Consider the following 25,124-nt stretch of genomic DNA (forward strand, 5'->3'; position numbering starts at 1 on the left):
TTTTAACATTTGAAGTTCTATTAATATGTAAATGATTAAGCACTCTCTAACTCATTCTGAAATATTCAGCGGGTATCAAATGTATTTAATCTCGTTCATGGAGTCATTCTTAATGAACAAGCCTGATTTCAATCTTGTGGCCCACTGCAATGAAGGAGGGTTTTGTGGCCCCAGAGAAGTCCAAAGGCAGAGGCATAAAGGAACTTATTTTATTACAAAGCAAACTATACACACAGTATACTCCAGGTCCCAGCCGGGATTCCTCTGCTTGGCTCCCATTTGGGCCGACTTTAATGACAGACTCCATTACTCTACAGATGGGCCACCGCCCCTCAGCGGGGGATGCTCGTATTTTATGAGACTCACAGGATCCAAGTACGTCTCGGCGGGTTATAACAGAGGGCCATTTATGCAGCCCACTCACTAGCCTAGTTTGCCCATCACTGATGTAAACCATTAACCTGTCTTGCTACATCACATAGATACATTTTATTAAGGCTCGTCTAGATCACTCTTACAGAGAAATTCATGACCTCCCCATTACAGCATCAGACTGTCTCCTGAATGACTCCAGAGTTCTGGTTTAACTTGACCAATTTCTCCAGATGAACCTTTTCCAATGCAGTTTAGCATCATACCCATAATAAGGCCCCTGCAACTCACTCTCAAGCTCACTCAACTGTTCCTCGTAACTCAGTGCTCAAGAGTTAGTCTTATTGCCTTTTTCCGTAAGGTTTCCAAGGGCTGGAGGTTTCCTATGTCTCTTGAGGGGGCAAGTATGGAACACCATCTCTAAAAGAAGATGAGCTGGTGGATGGGTCATGAAAACCTGGAGATGTGGAAAAGTTATTCTTATTCATGTTACATAACTTTCTTGGTCTCTTTTGAAGAATGTGTTTTTGTTGTATCTCATGAGCTTGTAATGTTCGATATTTGTTTTACAGTGTGCCAGTCAGCCACAGTCGCTGATATTGTTTACCTTGTGGACGAATCTTCCAGCATTGGGGAAACAAACTTTGAATTGATCCGTAATTTTCTGGTCAATGTTATCAACGCGATGGATATAGGACCAGACAAAGTACAAATTGGTTTGATTCAGTACAGTACTATAACTACGCCGGAGTTTTATCTTAACACGTTTCAACAGAAGAGAGAGGTGCTTGACCATATACGATCAGTACCTTACAGGAAGGGAGGGACACATACTGGCGAGGCCATTAATTATATGGTGCAGACTTACTTTACAGAAAGCCGAGGGAGTAGAATTAACCAAGGAATCCCTCAGGTTGCTGTTATAATCACTGACGGTAAATCTGCTGATGATGTTAAAGTTCCAGCCAGTGCCCTCCGAGCTCTTGGTGTTAAAGTCTTTGCTTTTGGAATCAAAGAGGCTGTTGAAAGTGAACTTCAAAGTATTGCCTCGTACCCTGCCAGCAATTATGTTTCCCATATTGAGGACTTTGATCTGTTGAGGAATGTAGAAGACCAAATGCGGAAGAAGATTTGCAACGATATTGTAAACACATTGTTAATCGAATCACATCAAGACCATATTATTGAGCAAGGTAAGACTTTTAAAATCCACATTTTTGAATTCTGAATTCATTTGTTAAATACAGACAGCTTTCTTTGATGACCCAGCACTTTTTTTGTTTAATGGGTTCAACATCAAAGCATTTTCTTCTTTGGCATCCAATCGGTTTAGAATAATTTGGGAGTTTAACCGAAGCGGCAATAGTTTGTCTTTGGCTTGATTCTGCTCTTTCAAATTGTTGTTGATGATAAAGCTTGTAAAGAGAGAACTTGCATCTCTACTCAATCACCGAGGTAGACACAATGGAGCAGTGCCTGAACTCATAATGTTAAGAATTGGAAGCAAGGTAGGTGGACAGAGTTGATGGACAGAGTGTTGGACATTGCATTTGTTGCCTGGAAGGCTGGGTATAAGCATAAATTGACAACTCTGCTTTCTGAAGATGTCTTTAAGTTGAAGATTGATGTCTTTTCTACATCTGAAGAGGTATTACTGATGTACCTGGTAACAAGAAAATACTATTTTTTGAAAAACAGTACTGAACTAAGAATGAGGTTTCCTGCACGTTGGGAGAAGCTGTGGGCAGGATTTTACGCCCTCCCACCAGGGTAGCCTGTAAGATCCAGTGGGTACTATGCCAACCACCTACCTATCCACCCCTTCCAGCCAACTCAATTAAAAGAGGGAGCATCAAGCAGCTCACCCACATCTGGGCCTACTGAGACCCTTGGGCAGCCATTTAATGGCCTTGTGCCTGCCTCGCGGTACATTACCTGGGGTGGCAGCAGACGTGACTCACGCCTATCAGTGTCAGCTGTGAGGGATGATGTGTGGCAATGTGCGAAACTCCTTTGCAGGCCCTCTGTAACCATGAGGAACATCCCATCAATGAGATCATAGCGCCTCCCCCCCAATCCTCGTGTTAACCCTCCATGATCCTTGACACTGAACGCAGGCTTTCTGGCAGGGACCCAAATGCTCCCTCCACTCAAGGCCATCAGTGCGCTCCACCACTTAAAGTAATTGTCTTCCTCCAGTCAATGCTGCAGTCACTGGGGTAATAGCTCATAAGAGTGTGAAGGCACCCAAAGGACAAGTACTGAGGGATTGCACAAGGGTGATTAGTTATGGCTGTATGCCATCGGGATACTTTTGAATTCTAAATTGGAATACGTATTTTGCTTTTGGCTTTTATTTTTGTGTTTGGGGGTTTGAGGACTATGTGAAGGTCATTGACTAAGTGAAGATAAGGAGCGTGGGACAGTTACTGAATGGGAAGTCGGATGGAATTATCTCTCTTGAGGCAGAAGGGGCTTGTCTAGTTTTCAGCCTCCCTTCCTCTCCCCCGTCTTCTCCAACACCTTCCTTCTGCTCCTGCTGCTGGGTTTATCACCTCATAGGTGGTGGCAAGGGATCACAGCCAAATTGATGGCCCTTGTCTTCTCCTAGCTCTTCACACAGATGCTCCTTCCAGATAGTGTCAATAGAATAGGCAACTGTTTCGCTTCCTCTCCCCAGCCTAACTGAGAATGTTACCCCAAAGTTGTCTTTCAGTCCTGCCGCCCTAGGTCAGATTGATAAATTTGAAGGGGATTGGGACTCATATGGTGTCTTCCAGATTTTAACAATTGACTGTCAAGTTGATGCCATCAACAGTGCTATCCAATTATTTTAAGTTTGAAAGAATTGCAAATTATTCCTGTGTAGCTTGACATATTTTAAGTGCAATTAATTTGTAAATTCATTTTCAAAATATAAAATTGCATTAGGTTTTCAGAGAATCGGGGCGGTGCGGTGGTGCAGTGGTTAGCACTGCTGCCTCACGGCGCCGCGGACCCGGGTTCGATCCCAGCCATCTCTCACCCCCACAACCCAAAGATGTTCAGGGTAGGTGGAGTAGCCACACTAAATTAACCTTTAATTGGGAAAAAAAAATTGGGTGCTCAAAATTTATTTATAAAAAAAAAAGGTTTTCAGAGAGTGACAATTTGTCAAATGGAAAGGGAACATAATCAATTTTGAAAGCAGTATTGAATCCCAAAAGTTCAGAAGAAGGCCATTCGGCCCATCGAGACTGCATCAACCTTCCAAAAGAGCACCCTACCTAGGGCCCCCCCTCCCCGCCCTATCCCCTTAACCTCACGAATTGATCATGGCCAATCCACCTAACTTGCACATCTTTGGACTGTGGGAGGAAACTGGAGCACCTGGAGGAAACCTACACAGGCACCGGGAGAATGTGCAACCTCCACACAGACAGTCACCTGAGGCCGGAATTGAATCCTTGTCCCTGGCGCTGTGAGGGAGCAGTGCTAACCACTGTGCCACCCACTAATAAGAATAAATTCTGCAACGCAGCATCAAATTTGGTCTCTGTCCAGGCTGGTCGTGATTAACTGAAGCTATGTCCCCTCTCTCGTCTCTGTTCAGGTTGCGTTACTGAAGAAGCTGATCTCTTTTTCCTAATCGACGGGTCAGGCAGTCTATCTGCTGGCCATTTCATGGAATTGAAGAAATTTGTGACCGGTGTAGTGAGTTGCTTCAGTATCGGCCCAGATCAGGTTCGTGTTGGGCTTGTCCAATATTCAAAATTTCCACAAACTGAATTCGAAGTAACCCAACATGCCAGCAAAACGAGTTTGGAGGGAGCAATTAAACAAATCAGACATGCCGGAGGTAGCACCAATACAGGGGCTGCGCTAACCTACATGAAGAAGTTCATCAGTGACGCAAAAGCAAGCCGGAAAAGTAGCGTGCCGTCTTTCCTGATCATCGTCACAGACGGAGACTCAGATGATAATGTGACAAATCCTGCTTTACAGCTAAGGCAACTTGGGGTTACTGTCTATGCTGTCGGTGTGGGGAAAATAAATGAAAGTGGACTTCCAATAATTGCAGGTGCCAAAGAAAGAGTCTTCTACACCACAAACTTTGATGCTCTCCAACAAATAAAAAACAACATTGTGCAGGATGTGTGTTCAAAGGAAGGTAAGAGAATGACATTCACCCCAATCATTGCTTTCTTCCACATCATAAACTAACACCAAGCCTGACTTCCTTATTAATATTATAAAACCAGCAGTAACATTTTTTGCTGTCTCCCTGTATCAATAAAAACTACAGAAAAGGATACACTGATGGTAATGAGTTCTCAATGGATTATCTCTCAATATGGTGACAGTGAGTTAACATTGCATCTTCCCTGCCAATTTTGAAGATTGCAACAAAAAAATGTGGAGTCCTTAAAAGTGATTATTAAATGTGCCGGTTTGAATCTAAGACTGGATTTAGTAACATCGATGCATAAATGCCCGGATTAAAGTAAGGGATGTTTGTAAGTTCTGATAAACAGTCAGCGACCTGAAACGTTAACGCGGATGCTGTCTCCACAGATGCTATGATGTGGAGATGCCGGCGTTGGACTGGGGTGAGCACAGTACGAAGTCTTACAACACCAGGTTAAAGTCCAACAGGTTTGTTTCGATGTCACTAGCTTTCGGAGCGCTGCTCCTTCCTCAGGTGAATGAAGAGGCCTGTTCCAGAAACACATATATAGACAAATTCAAAGATACCATCTTTGGCATCTTTGAATTTGTCTATATGTGTGTTTCTGGAACAGACCTCTTCATTCACCTGAGGAAGGAGCAGCGCTCCGAAAGCTAGTGACATCGAAACAAACCTGTTGGACTTTAACCTGGTGTTGTAAGACTTCGTACTGTCCACAGATGCTGTCAGACCAGCATTTTCTGTTTCTATTATGCCTGCTTAGAGAGATTTATAACAGCTAAAATACACAGGCGCTGACATTGATTCAGAGACACAGGGAGGAATTCTATCTTTTTTTGACTACCTGTCAACTCAAGTGGGAAAAGTGGCGTGTTGCCTCCCTGCTGATCCGTCGGCTTTTCCCACCATATTTTCTGACTGATAGTTCCCATCCCACCAGCAACTTTGGTTCATGACAGATTGGGGTGCCACTTTTAAAGGGTTGAAAAAATAAAAACGCACTCTCCATAACATGGTCATGCTGTGGACCTTGGGGACAGTTAAGCCCCAGAGCCTCATTGCTCATCTGCTCATCTTTAGAAGGGAAAAACCAAGAGGTGAGGGTGGGAGGAGTGGCGGCCATGGGAGAGAATGCAGATTATTGAGGTGCTCTATCAGTACAGGGAGGGGACCAGTCCAGGTGTAGGGTACAATGATCACAACAGAATGCCATGGGTCAGTGATTGTTTGATTTGGGAGTGTTTCAGAAGAAGGATATGCTTTGGACACCATTCTGAGGTAACTGAGGTAACATATCCATTCAGGCAGCAGCCTAATAGAGTTAAATGCTGGGCGGCACCGTGGCGCAGTGGTTAGCACTGCTGCCTCGCGGCGTCGAGGTCCCAGGTTCGATCCCGGCTTTGGGTCACTGTCCGTGTGGAGTTTGCACATTTTCCCTGTGTTTGCGTGGGTTTCGCCCCCACAATCCAAAGATGTGCAGGGTAGGTGGATTGGCCACGCTAAATTGCCAATAAATTGCGAATGGGAAATGTGGTCTCTCTTTGCACTCCCCTGAAGGTGACTTGTTTTTTTCTTTCACCCTAACTTTGCAAGGTGACATTACATTTTTAAGTAGTTTGCTCTGTATCATTTAAAACTGCAAGAAATTTCCAAAAAGATAGGGGCTTAACCTCATCATAAGTTGCATCAACCCTGTTGAATCTTTTTGAAACACAGCAATCAGGTCACCCTGTGAACTTCTATACCTGAGGAAATATAAGCAACATTTATGCAACCTATGTTTTAGCTGAGCTGTCCAAACCGTGGTATAATATAAAAGATTTTGCAGAAAGTAATCTGCTCAACATGTGAGATATATGTGCATATGCGGATGAAGAACATGTCATTGTTACTTTGGTATTTTATTTAAACCTATTGACACCTAATTTAAAAAAATATTTATTCTGCTAATATTTTCTTTTAGATTGCGGGCCGAAATCTGACATCATCTTCCTAATTGATGGATCAACAAGTATAAAACCAGACGATTTTCAGAAAATGAAGACATTCATGACAACATTTTTAAATAAAAGTGATGTTGGGCCAAATAAGGTTCAAATTGGGGTAATACAGTTTTCCACAGATCCAAAACTAATGTTCCAGCTTAATAAATACACTTCGAAAACTGATCTTCACAGTGTGATCGATAAGATGCCGCAGCAGTTTGGGAACACTTACACAGGTGAAGCGCTGACGTTTACAGCGGACTACTTTGATGAAGCCAAAGGGGGTCGGACTGGTATACCACAGTACCTCATAGTGATAACCGATGGAGAGGCGCATGATGAGGTCTTTCAACCAGCCAAAGCCATAAGGGATAAAGGAGTCACTGTGTTTGCCCTGGGGGTGTTCACTGCTAAGTACAGTCAGCTTTTGAAAATTGGAGGATCCCACGACCGAGCTCATTATGTTGAATCCTTTGACGGGCTCGCAAAAATGGAACATAAAATCTCATGGGACATGTGCCATTCACCCAGTGGTAAGTAAAAGTCTTTCTTCACTTCCTGCCATAATAAACTCCAGGAGGGGCAGCACGGTGGCGCAGTGGTTAGCACTGGGACTACGGCGCTGAGGACCCGGGTTCGAATCCCGGCCCTGGGTCACTGTCTGTGTGGAGTTTGCACATTCTCCCCGTGACTGCATGGGTTTCACCCCCACAACCCAAAAAGATGTGCTGGTTAGGTGGATTGGCCACGGTAAATTGCCCCTTAATTGTAAAAAAAATAATTGGGTACTCTAATTTTATTTTTAAAAATAATAAGCTCCAGGAAATTGCTGATAACTAAAGTATTATCTTCAAATGAGACACTCGTCACAAAGCAAACCAAGAATATCTTGTTCAGTTAAAACCTAGCCAAACACTTTGGGTGGAAGCCAGGAGACATTTTAGATATGACTAGGGTAAGGAATAGTTGCAGAGAGACAGGCTGGAATTTTCCGATTCTCTTTCCCAAAGTGCTGCCTCGGGCGGGAAAAGCAGAGGGCAGCCCACCAAGGACCTTGTAGGGTCTTCCCGCTGTATTTTTAAATGGAGAATTCTGCCCATTAACCCTTGGCCCTGAATGCTCGAACACTACAGAAAGACTAATTAAGTGCCTGTTTGTAGGCTGATTGGGGATGTCACTGAGATTTACCCAGCAAAAGATATCCCACTGCTGAGGCCAAAGCCTGGCCTGTGGGTGTATAATAATAATCTTTATTAGTGTCACAAGTAGGCTTACATCAACCAGGCACTGTGAAAATCCCCTAGTCGCCACACTACAGCATCTGTTCGGGTACACGGAGGAAGAATTCAGAATGTCCAATTCACCTAACAATACGTCTTTCGTGACTTGTCGCGAGGAAACTCACGCAGACATGGGATAATGTACAGACTCCGCACTGACAGTGACCCAAGCCGGGAATTGAATCCGGGTCCCTGACGCTGTGAAGCAACAGAGCTAACCACTGTGCTACCGATGTGACTCACCAGTGGCTGCATGTCTAGAGGGATCCGTGAGACCACCGGCTCTTACCCCACCACCGGAATAACATGGCTTTGTGGGGTGTAGCTGCAATCCAGCAGTGGCAGCGCCCCACCTCTGCCCTGTGGGGCTGCCCTCCTTCAAAGGCTGCAAGCCTTCTGAATGGGCACAAAGCCTGAGAAACACGCAGTCTTGGTTGCATGTTCTGCATTTTAAATCATTCTCTGGGTAATTCCCTATTTGCTGATTACTTTATATTCTTGAACTCCGCACAAATGGAAACATATTTTCCTCTTATATCCTGTCGGACGTTTTTATAACTTTAAAGGCTTCTATCAGATCACCCCTCAACCTTTTCTTTCTTAGAGAAAAGAATCCCAGCCTATTTTTTTTTCCTGCCAGTTATATCCACCAATGTTTAAAGTATATAATGTCACAGACATTATAGGTTAAATGACATCCTCCTGCATTGTGACATTCCTTGATCCTATGACCATATTGTAAATTACATGAGCCTTTCTGCCCAGTCTTCTGCATTGGAAGGCTCACAGCAGAACCTACACTATCTGAGAACATCAGTCTTCAGTGATTGTTAACTATTTGAACATATTGCCTTGTCGGACTTTGATGTGAAGAGAGTCTCCTCAATTGAGGCTCCTTCCAGACTTAACTTCAAGGAAACTAAGAGTTAATTGGACTCTTGCTGTCATGGGAAACCGCAAAAAAGCACAGCATGATTGGCGCTTGCACTGCATGGCATGAGGCACAATCTGTAAATATCATAGGTGCAACCCTGCTGTCCCGTCCCCCCCCACACTCCTACTGGTGGGGGATGTAATCAGTGGTCGTGCTGGCATTAGTAATCCTTCAGATGTTGTTATGGGTCCGGGTTTACAGAACCCCAAAGTGTTTCATGGAGTCCAACCGACCCACAACTTTTAATAGATTGTGATGTGGGAAGCACACGGCGTACTCTCCAGGTGTGATACAGCTGAAATGGACAAATGGTTTTTAAAACAAAACAATGTTTATTCTATGAACTCAAGTTAACCTTTTAAAAACAAACATTGAATATCTTGACACCCATTACTTCAAAGATAACCCCAAAAGACTACAACACTAAATAATCCTTCAAACTGTTCCTTTAAACATCCAAAAGACTTCAAACCTTCAAAAATAATAACACATTAGGTTACATTCAATATAGTTGTAGTCTTTGGATTGCAGACATCAACAGACCAGCTCTGTGTTTCTTCCTGCAGCTCACAGCAAAACACACAGACACCCCCAGCTGCCTTCTCAAACTGAAACTCAAAAAGCAGAAGTGAGCTCAGCTCCCCCCCCCCCCCCCTCCCCCCCACCCTGACATCACTTCAGTAATATGATCAGCTCAATTTCTTAAAGGTACATTGCTTAAACATCTATTTCTTAAAGGTACTCTCACATGACAATATACAGCATCTCCTCCAGAGATAAGACAAGGATGGCAACGAATTTCAGTCCTTTGTTTCCACGGGCAAGATGTGACATGCATTGGTTGTTCTTTTTCTTCTTTTTCAGATTGCAAATGGACCGAAAAGGCAGATATTTTATTTGTAATAGATGGTTCGGGTAGCATTACGTCACATCAGTTTGAAAGCATGAGAACGTTCATGTTGTCCCTGGTGAACCGTACCAATGTTGCCAAAAACAAAGTTCGAATTGGAGCTCTGATATTTGGCGACAAACCCGAAACCAAATTTGAACTGGATGTTCTGCAGACTAGAGATGATGTGCGGAAACAAATCATGAATTGGACGAGCGTAGGGGGAAGCACTTATACAGTCGAAGCCCTTCAACTTGCAAAAACCCTTCTGGGTAAAACACATGGTGGACGAAAGGAAGCTGGAGTGCCTCAGTTCCTAATACTCATCACTGATGGGCAAGCAACAGAGAAAAAGGGACTGAATTCTACAGCTGCAGCTATCAGAGACAGCAATGTTCAGATCCTCGCTGTTGGTGTACAGAATGCTGTTGAAGAAGAACTTCGGATGATTGCAGGGTCTGATGACAAATGGTTCTACGTCCACAATTTCACCCATTTGGAGTATCTATCCAAAAACATTTCTAATCTCATCTGTTCAAATACTGAACCAGGTGAGTTCCTCAAGAGTAAGGCAATTGTCTATAATTTTGAGGAAGCTGAAGATTAGCTTAAATTTGACAGAATTTTCAAATCTCCACAGTAGGTTCAAGGGTTAATGTCCAGGGGGGCTAAAGTCAGAATGATTGAGGATTGGTCCATGTTGCCCCCCCTCCCCACCCTGCTTGGGGGGCAACATGGACCAATGAGCATCGGAGTTTTCAGTAGGCATGGACTAGCCAGGCAACCAATCCCATGCAAATAACCTGTATTCCTGTACATCCAGTACCATTTGGTGGAGTCAGTGCCAACAGGGCATGATCTGGACTTATCTGTTGTGGACGATGCCCCACATAATTTCAGGGATTTTATTTCAATTTATGCGCCTTCTGGGATGGTTTTACAGTCTTTTGTTCTTCCTTGCACCTCCATTACTATGGCGTCAGCAAATTTCGAGTAGCCAAATCCAAATGATCCGGATAGACCAAGGATAAAAGTGAGATCAGCATTGATCCCAAGAGTAAAGTAAATGTTTACATTTATATAGCACCTACATCAAGAAATCCCAAAGCACTTGAAGGCAATTAAGGACTTCTTTTTTTTAGAAAATATTTTATTAAGACATTTATAATTTTAACATTTTAAACAAAGAGATTGAACAAATACAAAACCCCCCACAATAACATACCCATCTCCCCGCAAGCATAAACCCTAACTATCATGGTCCATGTAACTACTCCATCACACGGTTCTCCCTTCATTAGATTTCCTACCCTTATTCGTCACTTCCATGCCTCCCCATCCACCACCCCCCCCTCCCCCCTCCCCCCCCCGCCGAACCCCCTCTGCTGACGGTCAATTTTCTTTGAAGAAGCTGATGAACGGCTGCCGAGCGAACCTCTGTTGTCAACCTCTTAAGGCAAACTTAATTTCCTCCAACCTAAGAAACCCTGCCATGTCGCTGACCCAAATACCCAACTTTGGAGGCTCTGAGTCCCTCCATCCCAACAGACTCCGTCTCCAGGCCACCAGGGAGGCAAAGGCCAAAACGTTGGCCTCTCTCCCCTTTGGGCGCTTCCGACACTGCAAATATTGCCACCTCTGGACTCTGAGTCACCCTCCCTTCCAGGACCTCGGACATGACATCCGAAAATCCCTGCCAAAATTGCCTCAGCTTCGGACACGCCCAAAACATATGCGCATGATTCGCAGGACCTCCCCCACAACACCCACACCTGTCCTCTACCTCCTCAAAAAACTTGCTCATCTGGGCCATAATCATATGAGCCCTGTGGACCACCTTAAACTGGATCAGGCTGAGCCTGGCACACAACGAGGACACGTTCACTCTCCACAGGGCCTCCTCCCATAAGCCGATTTCCAGCTCCCCTCCCAACTCTTCCTCCCACTTCCTCTTCACCTCCCCAATTGGGACCCCTTCCCACTCCATCAGTTCCTTATATATTTCCGAGACCCTCCCCTCCCCAAGCCCTGTTTTTGACATCACCTTATCCTGCACCCCCGTTAGTGGGAGGCGAGGGAAGCTCGGGACCTGCCTCCGGACAAAATCCCGCACTTGCAAGTACCAGAACCAATTCCCCCCTGGCAACTCAAACTCCTCCTCCAGCTCCTCCAAACTCGAGAAAACCTCCTCAATGAAAAGATCTCCAAATTTCCCGATCCCTGCCCGCTGCCACCTCCTGAAGCCCCCATCCAACCCCGCAGGGGCGAACCAGTGGTTGTCACAGATTGGTGACAACACTGACGCTCCCTCCAGTCTCATGTGCTGCCTCCATTGTCCCCACACCCTCAGGGCTGCCACTATCACTGGGCTTGTGGAGTACCGAGCCAGCGAGAACGGCAGAGGTGCCATTAACAAAGTCTTCCGATCTGTGCCCTTGCAAGATGCCACCTCTACCCGCTCCCACACCAACCCCTCCCCTATTATCCACTTCCTAACCATTGATATATTAGCCACCCAGTAATAGTTAATAAAGTTCGGAAGGGCCAACCCCCCCTCCTCGCGCCCGCGCTCAAGTAGGACCTTCTTGACGCGCGGGACTTTACCGGCCCGTCTAAAACCCGCGATCGTTGCATTCGTCTTCCTAAAAAATGCCTTCGGGATGAAAATTGGGAAACACTGAAAAGCGGACAGCAATCTCGGGAGGACTGTCATTTTCACAGCCTGTACCCTCCCTGCCAATACAGCGGGAGCACGTCCCACCTACGGAAGTCCCCTTTCATCTGCTCTATCAAACTGCCCAAATTTAATTTGTGAAGCAGACCTCAGACCCTGGCCACTTGAATACCCAGGTACCTAAAACCTCCTCCCACCACTTAGAACGGCATAACCCTCAGTCTCCTCTCCTGCTCCCTTGCCTTGATCGCAAAAACCTCACTGTTGCCTATATTCACTTTGTAACCGGAGAACCGGCCAAATTCCTCCAGTATCCCCATAATTCCTGCAATCCCCCCCAACGGGTCCGTTATGTAAAGGAGCAAATTGTCCGCAAAACCCTGTGTTCCACCCCCCCTCTCACTACCTCCCGCCAAATGTTCGATGCTCGCAGCGCCATTGCCAAAGTCTCTATGGCTCGGGCAAACCGTAGTGGGGAGACTGCACATCCCTGTCTCATCCCCCGACACAGGCTAAAATATTCCGATCGCACCTGATTTGTTCTTACATTTGCCATATAGCAACCGGACCCAATCAACAAATCCCTGCCCAAACCCAAACCTTCCCAGGACCTCCCGCAGATATTTCCACGCCACCTGATCAAAGGCCTTTCCTGCATCCATTGCCTCCACCACCTCGACCTCGTGCTCCTCTGCAGGCATCATCATTACATTAAGGAGCCGCCTAATGTTGGAGAGCAGGTGTCGTCCCCTAACAAATCCCACCTGGTCCTCCCCTATTACTCCCGGAGCATGGTCCTCTATCCGTGTGGCCAAGATCTTTGCCAGCAATTTCGCATCCACATTTAGCAGGGAGATCGGCCTATATGACCCACAGCTCTCCGGATCTTTATCCCGTTTCAAAATAAGGGAAATCGATGCCTGCGATAACCTTGGGGGGAGCACTCCCAACTCCTTTGATTCATTGTAAGCCTTTACCAAAAGCTGTCCCAACAACCCAGAAATTGTTTTATCAAACTCCATCGGGTCTGATCCCGGGGCTTTGCCCGGTTGCATCGCCCCCAACCCCTCTATAACCTCCCCGAGCCCAATTGGGGCTCCCAGATTCTCCACCAACTCCTCATCGATCCTTGGGAACTCCAGCCCCCCCCACAAATCATTCCATCCCCTCCTCCCCGACTGGGGGTTCCGATTTATACAATTTACTGGAAAACTCCCGAAACACATCATTCGCCCCCACCGGATCCAGAACCACCTTCCCCCCTGTACCCCTCACTTTCCCGTATCTCTCTGGCCGCCTTCTGTTTCTTCAGCTGATGCGCCAGCATCCTGCTCGCTTTCAATTAAGTACTTCTGGAGTGCAGTCATTGTTGTAATGCATAAAACACAGCAACTGAATCGTGCACCCCAGTGTGGAAATAGCTGGGAAACCTGTTAGGGATGTTGTTTGAAGGACCACTATTAGCCAAAGCACCTGGGCCCAGGATTTTAAGGATAGCGGAGTTTCCCACCTCAGCAAAAGGGACCACATCCACCAATTATGACATTCTTGCAGCCATTTAATGAATTGGCCGGAGGCAGTTCCTAATGGCAAAGCCAGGTGAAAAGGAGCAGCCAGATTGAGACATCCTCTGGGGGGGGGGGGGGGGGGTTTGGGTGGTGGGGGTTGGGGAGGGGTGAAATAGGGCTGTGATGGAGATGCTCATCATCCCCACCCAAACCTCCCCAAGGTCGGATAAAGGTACTGTCCCCTGTTCCTGAGCCCCTCCTGCTGGCCACACAACTGAGGCCGGGCCAGGAAGTAACATTCCAATAGCCATGAATTGGTCACCCAGAAACATTACAGACCCGGCTGCCTGCAAACCTGCCAGCGGGGGTTAGTAAAATTCTGCCTCTGGAGAACTCCCTGCTCTTCTTCAAATAGTGCCATGGATTTTTTTCTTCCATCACGCTTAATCTCTTTTTACTTTGGGTTGCCACTGCTTTGCCCAGCTTTGGTCTGATTTAACTGTTGGGCATGTCTTGTGATACTTACTTTACATTAATGGCAGTACACGAATAGTCACTGTTATCAACAATTTGACTCTGCCAAACAAGTCTGAAGAATATCTAGATTTTATATTAGGCTTGTCAAAGTTGTGCTTTTGTGTTGTACTGCGCCTAGTTAGCATTCAAGAATGAAATGTCGGTTATAAATGTATCTGGTCAGGGTAAAATCTTATAAATGTTTGAAAGAATTATGCATAGAAATTACGATTCTATTAATTTATGGTTTATGTTCTCTTCTTCCAGATTGTGAAGTTCATGAAGCTGATATTGTTTTTCTCATTGATGGATCGGGAAGTATTGCACCAAATGACTTTGAATCCATAAAGAAATTCTTGGAATATATCATTAAAACACTTCGTATTGGTCCAACAAAATTTCAGTTTGCATTAGCCCAATACAGCTCAACACAAGCCACTGAATTTTACCTGAACTACACCAGTGCCCAAACTGCACTCTTTGAGAAAATTAAGAACATCGCCCAATTGAAAGCGGGCACCAATACGGGGTTGGCACTAAAATTTGTGTCAGGCTTCTTTGAACAATCAGCAGGTAGTCGAAAGCTGAAAGGGGTGCCTCAGTTCCTCTTGGTGATTACAGATGGGCAGTCCCAAGACAGCGTGGTTGTCCCCGCCAGCAACCTGAGGAAGGAAAACATCAATGTTATTGCCATTGGTGTTGGGGAAGCCAATGCTGATGAGCTGCTTCAAATTAGCGGAGCGCCGGACAGAAAATTTCATCTTTCAGGATATAAGGAATTGGATAAAATTAAAAGAAGAATTACTCGTGAGCTCTGCACTAAATCTGCACAAGGTTAGTAGGCTTTGCATTGCTCATTGGTACAGGCTTCTAAATTGCAATGTTGAAGTGAAAATGCCAGTGACAATATCGTTAACTATGAAGGGAAAATAAATGTTATTTCCAGCCAGGGTCGCATTAGTAAATTGCTGTAGAACTTTTCTTCCCACATGGGTCTGCAGCAATATCCCTGATGAATGTGAATAAGAAAGAAGGCAGAACTTTTAAAATTATTGTATCAGAGCAGTAAGAGATCACCGTGAAGCAGACCGGGATCACCATGAAGCATACTGGGATCACTGTGAAGCAGACCGGGATCACCGTGAAGCAGACCGGGATTGCTGTGAAACAGACCGAGTTCACAGTGAAGCAGACCGGGATAGCTGTGAAGCAGACCTTTGTGTTCAAAAGGGTTAGGTGGGGTTAATGGGTTTTGGGGATAGGTGGAGGCATGGGCTTAAGTAGGTTTTTCTTTCCAAGGGCCAGTGCAGACTCGATGGGCCAAATGGCCTCCTTCTGCACTGTAAATTCTGTGATTCTATGAATTACCCGATTATGGGTGGGGGGAAATTAGCAGAGTAAAGGGAAAGCTGGCGGAAGAGTTCTTAAAATGTACGAAGGAGATCTGGGGCGGGATTCTCCGCCCCGCCACGCCACATTTCTGCCCCGACCAGCAAACGAGATTCTCCATTATGCCGGCCGGTCAATGGGGTTTCCCATTGTGGGGCAACCCCACGCCATCGGGAAACCCCCGGGCGCCGGCAAAACGGAGAATCCCGCCAGTGGAGAATGCCGGCCCCGATCTTAATCATTTCATTTCTAGTCCACCAAGGGAGGAAGTAGTGCAGTCTCTAGTTCTGGGAAATGATATAGGACAAGTGAAATTTGTTTCTGAGGAAGAACATTCACATTGTGATAAGAATGCAATTAGTTCTAGAATAGGAGTCTAAAAAGATGACTAAACATAAAAGAGAGAAAATCCTATTAAAAATGAGTTGAAATCCACACATGAGCCGAGATTGGCCTGCCCCTCCTGCCACAGAACCGGAAATTCCCACACATAGTCAATGGGCTTTTGGATGGTCGGTCAAATATTTACCCCACCTGTGTCGAATCCCACCATGGGGACCAGAAAGTCTGGCCACAGGTTTGTGGCCTTGGTTTTGGCCAAGGTTGGTATCATGACCGGTACAGGCGTGGAGGGTCAAAGGGCCTGTACCTGCGTTGTATTTTTTGTCCTATTTGTTCGCAACACAGGGGAGTTGGAGGCAATTCTGTGTTGGGAACAAAGAGAACAAAGAACAATACAGCGCAGGAACAGGTCCTTCAGCCCTCCAAGCCTGTACCAGTCATGATACCAACCTTGGCCAATACCCTCAGCACTTCCTTGTGCCATATCCCTCTATACACATCCTATCCATGTATTTGGCAAGATGCCTTTTGAACGCCTTTAATGTATCTGCTTCCACAACCTTCCCCGACAACGCGTTCCAGGCACTCACCACCCTCTGTGTAAAAAACCTGACAAAGCAATTACGGAGACACGGCTACAGAAAAATCAGGAGTGGCAATTAAATATTGCAGCGTAGAAAAGGGGAAAGTGTACTTATTGGGGGTAACAGGCTGGATTCTCCGGCCCTCCAGCTTCGTCGTTGTTGGCTGCGCGCCGATCGCTGGCGGCGGGATTCTCTACCCCCGCCTCTTCTCAATGGGATTTCCCATTGAAACTATCCCACGCCGCTGGAAAACCCAGGGGCAGGGCTGCGCTGCCAGCGGGAAAAGAGAATCCCAACCTCCGGAGAATTCTGGCCAACATGATGGCTAAAAAAAAGAGGGATGCAGTTTCCAAGGAGAGTTTTTTCTCATAGCCATTTGCTGTTGAGATCAGGAACATACTAAAGGATGGTGGAGTAAGGATTCCCAGGAACCATGCAAAAGACAAATGGACATATACTTGAAGAGGATTAATTTGCACAACCTTTGGAAAAATGCTAGGGTGTAGAAACAGATCCATCATAGAGCAAGGCTAGGCTCACGGGCCTTCCTCTATGCTGCAAAATTTTAGGATTCAAACACGCAATTATGCATGCTGCATGGAAGCGACAATTGCTTTGATAACCTGCATACCTCCAGGGGTCCCGGGAGGGGACCTGGAGCACAGTTCAGCAGTAAAATGACAGGTAAGTACGGCTTTCCCTCAGGGCCAGCCGAGTTTTACGGCAGAACCTCTTTACCATTTTTTGTTTTTTGGAACCTGGTTCCCAGCTACTGCCAGCCAGATGAAGAGGCAGGCTGGCTGTTGGCTGGGCAGGCATTAAGCAGATAGGAGACAATGCCAAGAGAGCAGGAAGAGTCCTTGGTGGAAATTGGGGGAGGTGTGTCGGGGATATTGGAAGGCCGTTAGCTTATGGGAAGACGGGTGGAGTAGGGGAAATCTCGGAGCACAGCCATATTGATAGTGGAACTTAACAGTTTGCTGGGGTGCAGTTGGGGGGGTGGAGGATAGGAATCTCATCTCACACTGTTAACGTTGGAGCAGAGGTGAAATATTCATACAACCTTGTTATAATATTAAAAAGCGAGCTGCTTTGTTACCAGCCATTCATCCAGACTCCATTATAACTGTAAATGGCGGATTTGAATTGAGTTGGTTTCAGGTTTGAAATTATTCACATTTTATCTTCCCAATTGATCCAAAGTCACCCTTTTTTGGATGCATTGAAATGACTTGTATGCTTCTGCCAATAATAGGGCTTGACCCACAACATGCTGAGGTGAGAGTTCCGGCAACATGGTCAAACTTACATGAAAGAGTCAGCACGTTATCTAAAAGGGCCCAAATCCCTATTCTGTTGCCCACCATCGGGTAATCACTTTCCTTGAATTGTCGCCAACTTGGGAAGGTTCCTGTGTTGGATGGCTGGAGTGCCGTCCCAATTCAGGTGGGAATTTCTATGATGTACATAGGGCCCCACCTGAAATTCTGATCCCCTTTGCCCATCTGTACTAAATGGTTAGTGTCCAAATCAGCAGTCCTGAAAAGACAGTTCTCAAAAAGAGGATTGAATACATTTATTTTTTTAAAGGCAGGATTGAGAGGAATGTGAATGATTCCTCTGCTTCTACAGAAAAATGCTGGGCTACTAACAACCAATCCGAGGCCCCCCTATGATTGTGTGCCCAACCCCTGTCCCAAGGTTTAAATCTCCTATCCATCCAGAACCAGTGAACTTCAGCAGGACCATCCAGGATAAAGCAGCCCACATGATTGGCACCCCTTCCACAAACATTCACTCCCTCCATCACAGATGCAAAGTGGCATTAGTGTGTGGCATCTACCAGATACAGTGCAGGAACTCACCAAGCCTCCTTAGGTAGCATCTTTCGAGCCCACAGACACAGCCATCTTGAAGGACAAGTGCAGCAGATGCATGGGAACACCACCACTTGCAAGTTCCCCTCCAAGCCACTTCCAATCTTAACTTGGAAATATATTGCCGTTAATTCATTGTCGCTGGGTCAAAATCATGGAACTCCCTCCCGAACAGCACTGTGGGTGTACATACATTACAAGGACTGCGGGGGTTCAAGAAGGCAGTTCAACACCACAGTCTCAATGGTAATTAGGGATGGGCAATGAATGCTAACCTAGCCAGCAATGCTCAAATTTCATGAATGAATATAGAAAAAAATAGCTTTGATGGCTTTGAAACAAGGCCCGGGCTTCACGTTGGCAGGAATAGAACAAAAATCACCAGAGCAACAATGAATAGTTTAAAATCAGTGGGCAGGTTTTGACCTGACTGCAACTGACAAAAAGCTTCTGAGGCTGGATCCGTTTCAGGCATTCAGGCATTACATTGGGTCAACAACCGAGGCCACCATTTTTGATTTGATTGTGATGTCGTAAACATTGTCAGCTAATCCAGCTTTCAATTGCTCCGCGCTAATTTTGTTTTCCAGCCTGCACGATAGATGTTGCTGTGGGATTTGACAGCTCAAATCAGACCCAATTTGAAAACATGCTTGCTGGTCAATATGAACTACAAATAAAGCTGGTTGGAATCTTAAAGCAAATTACCTCTCTGCCTATGGTCAGCTGCGATTCAGATTCCAATACGGAAGTAAGAGTTGGGTTTTATATTCAAAACAACAATGGGCATATGGTTTATGAAACCCGATTTGATAAAAATATTTCAACACTGGCAGTTGACCTGCAGGGTATCAAGATGGACAGCCGTGTTAATTTAAACACAAATCATTTAAAATCCTTTTTGAAGAAGTTCGATGAATCAACTTCAAGATTCAAGGTAATATTTTACATTGGAAAATCTATTTTTTTAACAATGTTGTTCAATGCATTTGCACAATTAGTAGACTTTTAATGATCAAATCAAAGTGGTTTTGTTTAAAGGAACTTGTTAATAGATTGCGATAAAACTGATAGCATATCTATTTGATCAGACTATGGTGACTCGTGAGCTCCATCTCTTCCATCATTTGTGTTATTTCTTTTGAGTTTGCTGCAAAGAGAAAAGGTATAGAGGTGCCCACCCCCTCGATTCTTACAAACACGATAAGAGGTTTTATATAGGGATGTTGTTCATACAATCGAAGACGGAAAACTGAAGCCCACACAAACACTAGGAGAGGTGTATTCTCTGATACATAGCACACTTTGTTAGTGCAACTCCAGACCCGATTATGCATTATCTCTGTACACATATATAGTAAAGTCGCCATAGTCCCAAATAACCATAGTCTGCTTTCCCCTTTGAGGGGGGAGAGTTGACTGGTGGTGATTTAACCTGTGGATCACTACACTTCAGGTAAGGTTGAGAAGGTGGGGCCTTCATGGCTAACCTCAGTTTGTACGTGCTGCTGGCCTCGCTCTGCATCACGAATCAGCTGTCTAGCCAACTGAGCTAAACCAGCCCCCTTATGTATATATGCACCCAAGTTTTTTTTTTAATAAACATTTTATTGAGGTATTTTTTGGTATAACAATAACACAATAAACAATGTACATGAAACTATAAACATAGTGCAAAAGCCATCTCCCTCCCTTACAGGTCCCACCTTTATTAACCCCCTACTCTAAGCTAAACTAACCCCCCCTCCCACTTCTGCTGAAGATTAATTTTCCGCGAAGAAGTCGACAAATGATTTCCACCTCCGGGCGAACTCTAAGAATGACATCTCAAGGCAAACTCGATTTTCTCCAAACAGAGAAAGCTAGCCATGTCCGATAGCCTGGTCTCCGTCTTCGGGGCTTTGAGTCCCTCCATGCCAATAGTATCCGTCTCCAGGCTACTAGGGAAGCAAAGGCCAGAATATCTGCCTCTTTCTCCTCCTGGATTCCCGGGTCTTCCGACACCCCGAAAATCGCCACCTCTGGACTCAATGCCACCCTTGTTTTTAACACCTTGGACATGACATCCGCAAACCCCTGCCAAAATCCCCGAAGCTTTGGACATGCCCAGAACATGTGGACATGGATCGCTGGTCCTCCCGCACATTTTGCACACCTGTCTTCCACCCCAAAGAATCTGCTCATCCGGACCAATGTCATGTGAGCCCGGTGAACGACCTTAAATTGTATCAGGCTGAGTCTGGCACATGTTGCGGACGCGTTGACTCAACTCAACGCGTCTGCCCAGAGACCATCCTCTATCTCTCCTCCCACTTGCACTTCAGCTCCTCGGTCTGCGTCTCCTCTGACCCCAGAAGTTCCTTGTAAATGTCTGAGACGCTCCCGTCTCCTACCCACCCTCTGGAAACTACGCTGTCCTGAATCCCCCTTAGCGGTAGGAGCGGGAAGGTTGACACCTGTTTACGTAGGAAGTCCCGCACCTGCAGATTCCTGAATTTATTTCCCCTCGCCAACCCAAACTTCTCCTCCAGCGCCCTCATACCCGGAAAGCTCTCCTCTATAAACATATCCCCCATCCTCTCAATCCCTGCTCTCCACCATATCCGGAACCCCCCATCCATACTTCCCGGGGCAAACCGGTGATTATTACAGATTGGAGACCAGACCGATGCTCCCTCTGCCCCCACATGTGTCCTCCATTGCCCCCAGACTCTCAGGGCCGCCACCACCACTGGGCTGGTGGAGTACCGTGCCGGCGGGAACGGCAGAGGCGCAGTTACCAATGCCCCCAAACTGGTGCCCTTGCATGAAGCCGCCTGCATACGCTCCCATGCCGACCCCTCCCCCACCACCCACTTCCTGATCATGGCTATATTAGCCGCCCAGTAATAGTTACTATAAGTTGGCAGCACCAGCCCGCCCTCTCCCCGACTCCGCTCAAGCATTACCTTCCTCACCCGTGGGGTCTTGCCCGCCCAAACAAAGCCAGAGATCACTTTGTTGACCCGTTTAAAAAAGACCGCAGAATAAAGTTGGGGAGACATTGAAACACGAACAGGAATCTCGGGAGGACCGTCACCTTCACCGTCTGGACCCTCCCAGCTAATGACAACGGGAGCGCGTCCCATCTCTGAAAACCATCTTCATTTGGTCTACTAGTCAGGCCAGATTTAATTTATGCAGCCGGCTCCATTCCCGCTCCACTTGAATGCCTAGGTACTAAAGCTTCCCCCTACTAATCTAAACGGCAGCTCCCCAATCGCCTCTCCTGTCCCCTCGCCTGGATCGCAAACATCTCACTTTTCCCCATATTTAGCTTATACCCCGAAAACCAGCCAAATTCCCCAAGAATTCTCATGATTCCATCCCCTCTAATGGGTCCGATACATACAGAAACAGGTGGTCTGCATAGAGGCGAGACACTGTGCTCCAACCCCCCCCCCCGCCCCGCCCCCAGACCAGCCCTTTCCAGCCTCTTTAAGCTCTCAGAGCAATTGCCATCAGCTCTATAGCTAGCGCAAACAACAGTGGGGAGAGGGGGCATTCCTGTTTTGTCCCCCGGTACATTCTAAAATAGTTCGATGTTGTCCTATTCGTCCATACACTTGCCACAGGAGCCTGATACAGCAACCTGACCCAGTCAATAAAACCCCGCCCAAATCCGAACCGTCCCAGTACCTCCCACAGATAATCCCATTCTACCCGATCAAAAGCCTTTTCTCCATCCACTGCGATCACTACCTCCACCTCCCTACCTTCTGGGGGCATCATGATCACATTTAGCAGTCTTCGTACATTGGCCACCAACTGCCTACCCTTAACAGATCCCTTCTGGTCCTCCCCAATAACGTCCTGAACACAACCCTCGCTCCTGGAGGTGAAAATAAATTTTGGCCAGCAGCTTGGCGTCCACATTCAACAGGGATATCGGCCTGTGGGACTCACACAGCTCCGGGTTCTTGTCCCGCTTCAGAATCAGCGAAATCGTGGCCTGTGACATCATCAGGGGCAGCACCCCTCTTTCCCTTGCCTTATTGAAAATCCTCATCAACACCGGCCCCAATATCCCAGAGAACGTTTTAGAAAACTCCACTGGGTACCCGTCCGGCCCCGGGGCTTTACCCCCCTGCATGGCCTTCAGACCCTCCACTATCTCCTCCAACCCGATCGGGGGCCCCAGCCCTTCTACCAGCTCCCCGTCAACCTTTGGGAAATTCAGCCCCCCCGAAGAAGTGCCTCATCCCCTCCGGCTCCGTAGGGGATTCCGACCTATACAGCCTCCAGTAGAAATCCCTAAACGCCTTATTCACCCCTGCTGAATCTCCAACCAGGTTCCCATCTCCGTCATTTACTTTCCCTATATCCCTGGCTGCCTCCCTCTTTCTGAGCTGCTGTGCAAGCATTCTGCTGGCCTTCTCTCCATGCTCATAGATTGCCTCCCTCGCCTTTCTCAGCTGCTCCCTGTGGTTAACAAGCCAAACTCCACCTGTAGCCTCCGCCGTTCCCTTAAAAGCTCTGCCCTGTCCACCTTCTCCCTATGGGCCGTATCGAGATTAGCTCCCCTCTGACCACCGCCTTCAGTGCTTCCCAGACCACTGCTGCTGAAATTTCCCCTGTGTCGTTGACCTGCAGATAGTTCTAAATACATTTCCTCAGCCGCTCGCACACTCCTTCGTCAGCCAAAAGTCCACATATAACCTCCAGTGCGGGCGCTGGTTACTGTCTTTACTAACATGCAGGTCAACCCAGTGCGGAGCATGGTCTGAGATTGTGATTGCCGAGTACCCCGTGTCCACCACCCCTGCCAGTAAGGCCCTGCTCAAAATAAAGAAATCAATCCGGGAGTACACTTTATGCACGTGTGAATAGAAGGAGAACTCCTTCACCCTCGTCTGCCCAAATCTCCATGGATCCACCCCCCCTATCTGCTTCATGAACCCCCCCTAGTTCCCTTGCCATTGCTGGCACCCTGTCCATTTTTGAGCTTGACCGGTCCAAGCCAGGGTCAATAACTGTGTTGAAGTCCCGTCCCATGACCAACCTGTGCGAGTCCAGGTCCGGTATCTTCCCCAGCATCCTCTTTATAAACTCCACATCATCCCAATTTTGCACATACACATTTACTAATACCACCTGCACCTCCTCCAGTTTCCCACTGACCATAATGTACCGACCTCCCACATCCGAGACTATTCTACCCGCCTCAAACACCACCCACTTATTGATCAGGATCACGACCCCTCTAGTCTTTGAATCCAGTCCCGAGTGAAAGACCTGACTGACCCAGCCTTTCCTCAATCTAATCTGTTCAGTCACTCTAAGGTGCATCTCCTGCAACATTACCACGTTCGCCTTCAGTCCCCTAAGATGCGAGAACATGCGTGCCCTCTTGACCGGCCTATTTAACCCTCGAACATTCCAGGTGATCAGCCTAGTTGGGGGGCTCATTGCTCCCCCCCTTCACCGATCAGCCATCCACTTTTTTGGGCCGCCTGCAGCCCATGCTCCGCGCCTCCACCGGCCCGCCCCCAGGCAGCCTCCGCCCCCAACCCCCTCTCTGTCCCTTGGCCCATGTCCCTCCCTCGTCAACAGAACATTCCCCCCCACCCCCCCTTGTAACAACACTCTGTAACCCAACCCCTTTGATAAACCGAACATGTGCACACACCCCACTACGCTTCCGTGAGCTAGCCCGCCCAGCTAGCTTGGTGGCCCCCATCCCTGGTACCAGATAGTCTCCCACCAATGGTTCCCTCCCCCCCACTCATGCAAACAAACTCCAACATCAAACAATCCCCACACAATTGCCCGACAGAAAAACACCAAGATCAAAACAAGCACCCCTCCATCCCCCAACAGTGCAAATGAAAACCTTAACTCACTCAGCTCTACCACTGGTCCCAAATCCATACAGAAGGCATTACAAACAGCCTCCACAAAACGAAAAACCAGATTTTATTTTTTAAAGAACAGAGAATCAAAAAGAAAAAAAAACATGAACGCTGCAGCAAAGTTCAAAAGTTCTCAGTCCACCACCAGTCTTTTCCTTTTCACGAAGTCCAACGCGTCCTCAGGCGACTCGAAATAAAAGTGCTGTTCCTCGAACGTGACCCAGAGACTGGCCAAATACAACAATCTGAACTTCACCTTTTTCTTAAAAAGAATCAACCTAATCTGGTTGAAGCCTGCTCTTCTCCTGGCCACCACCGCACTCAGGTCTTGTAGACCCGCAGGATACTATTGTCCCACTTACAGCTCCGTGTCTGCTTGGCCCACTGTAGAATGCGCTCCTTATCCAAGTACCTGTGGAATCTCACCACCATTGCCCTCGGGGGGGGGTCTCCCGTTCGCGGCTTCCACGCGAGTGCTCTGTGAGCCCTGTCCACCTCCAAGAGTCGGGAGAATGTTCCCTCCCCCAGCAGCTTCTCAAATATGCACGCTATGTATGCCCCAGCGTCTGCTCCTGTGGCTCCGGGAGCCCAACGATTCTCAAGTGCTGCTGGCGGGACCTATTCACTAGGTCCTCCACCTTCTCCAGGAGCTTCTTCTGCTGGTCCCTCAGCACCTCCACCTCCAACTCCACAGTAGTTTGATATTCCTCCTGCT

At 46.9% G+C, this 25,124-nt stretch overlaps 1 protein-coding gene across 1 annotated transcript in view; it reads left to right on the top strand.

Moving 5' to 3' along the window:
• LOC140425486 (collagen alpha-6(VI) chain-like) overlaps nt 1-25,124 on the top strand; it is a 185,276-nt gene that overhangs the window by 48,349 nt on the left and 111,803 nt on the right. Inside the window, exons 10-15 of the mRNA XM_072509804.1 lie at nt 945-1,565; nt 3,965-4,522; nt 6,504-7,058; nt 9,604-10,179; nt 14,594-15,160; nt 19,109-19,455. Of these exons, the coding sequence (XP_072365905.1) occupies nt 945-1,565; nt 3,965-4,522; nt 6,504-7,058; nt 9,604-10,179; nt 14,594-15,160; nt 19,109-19,455 (3,224 nt within the window). The remainder of the gene's footprint in view (nt 1-944; nt 1,566-3,964; nt 4,523-6,503; nt 7,059-9,603; nt 10,180-14,593; nt 15,161-19,108; nt 19,456-25,124) is intronic.

This window comes from Scyliorhinus torazame, chromosome 6 (genome assembly GCF_047496885.1).
Source record: "Scyliorhinus torazame isolate Kashiwa2021f chromosome 6, sScyTor2.1, whole genome shotgun sequence".
Taxonomy (NCBI): Eukaryota; Metazoa; Chordata; class Chondrichthyes; order Carcharhiniformes; family Scyliorhinidae; genus Scyliorhinus; species Scyliorhinus torazame.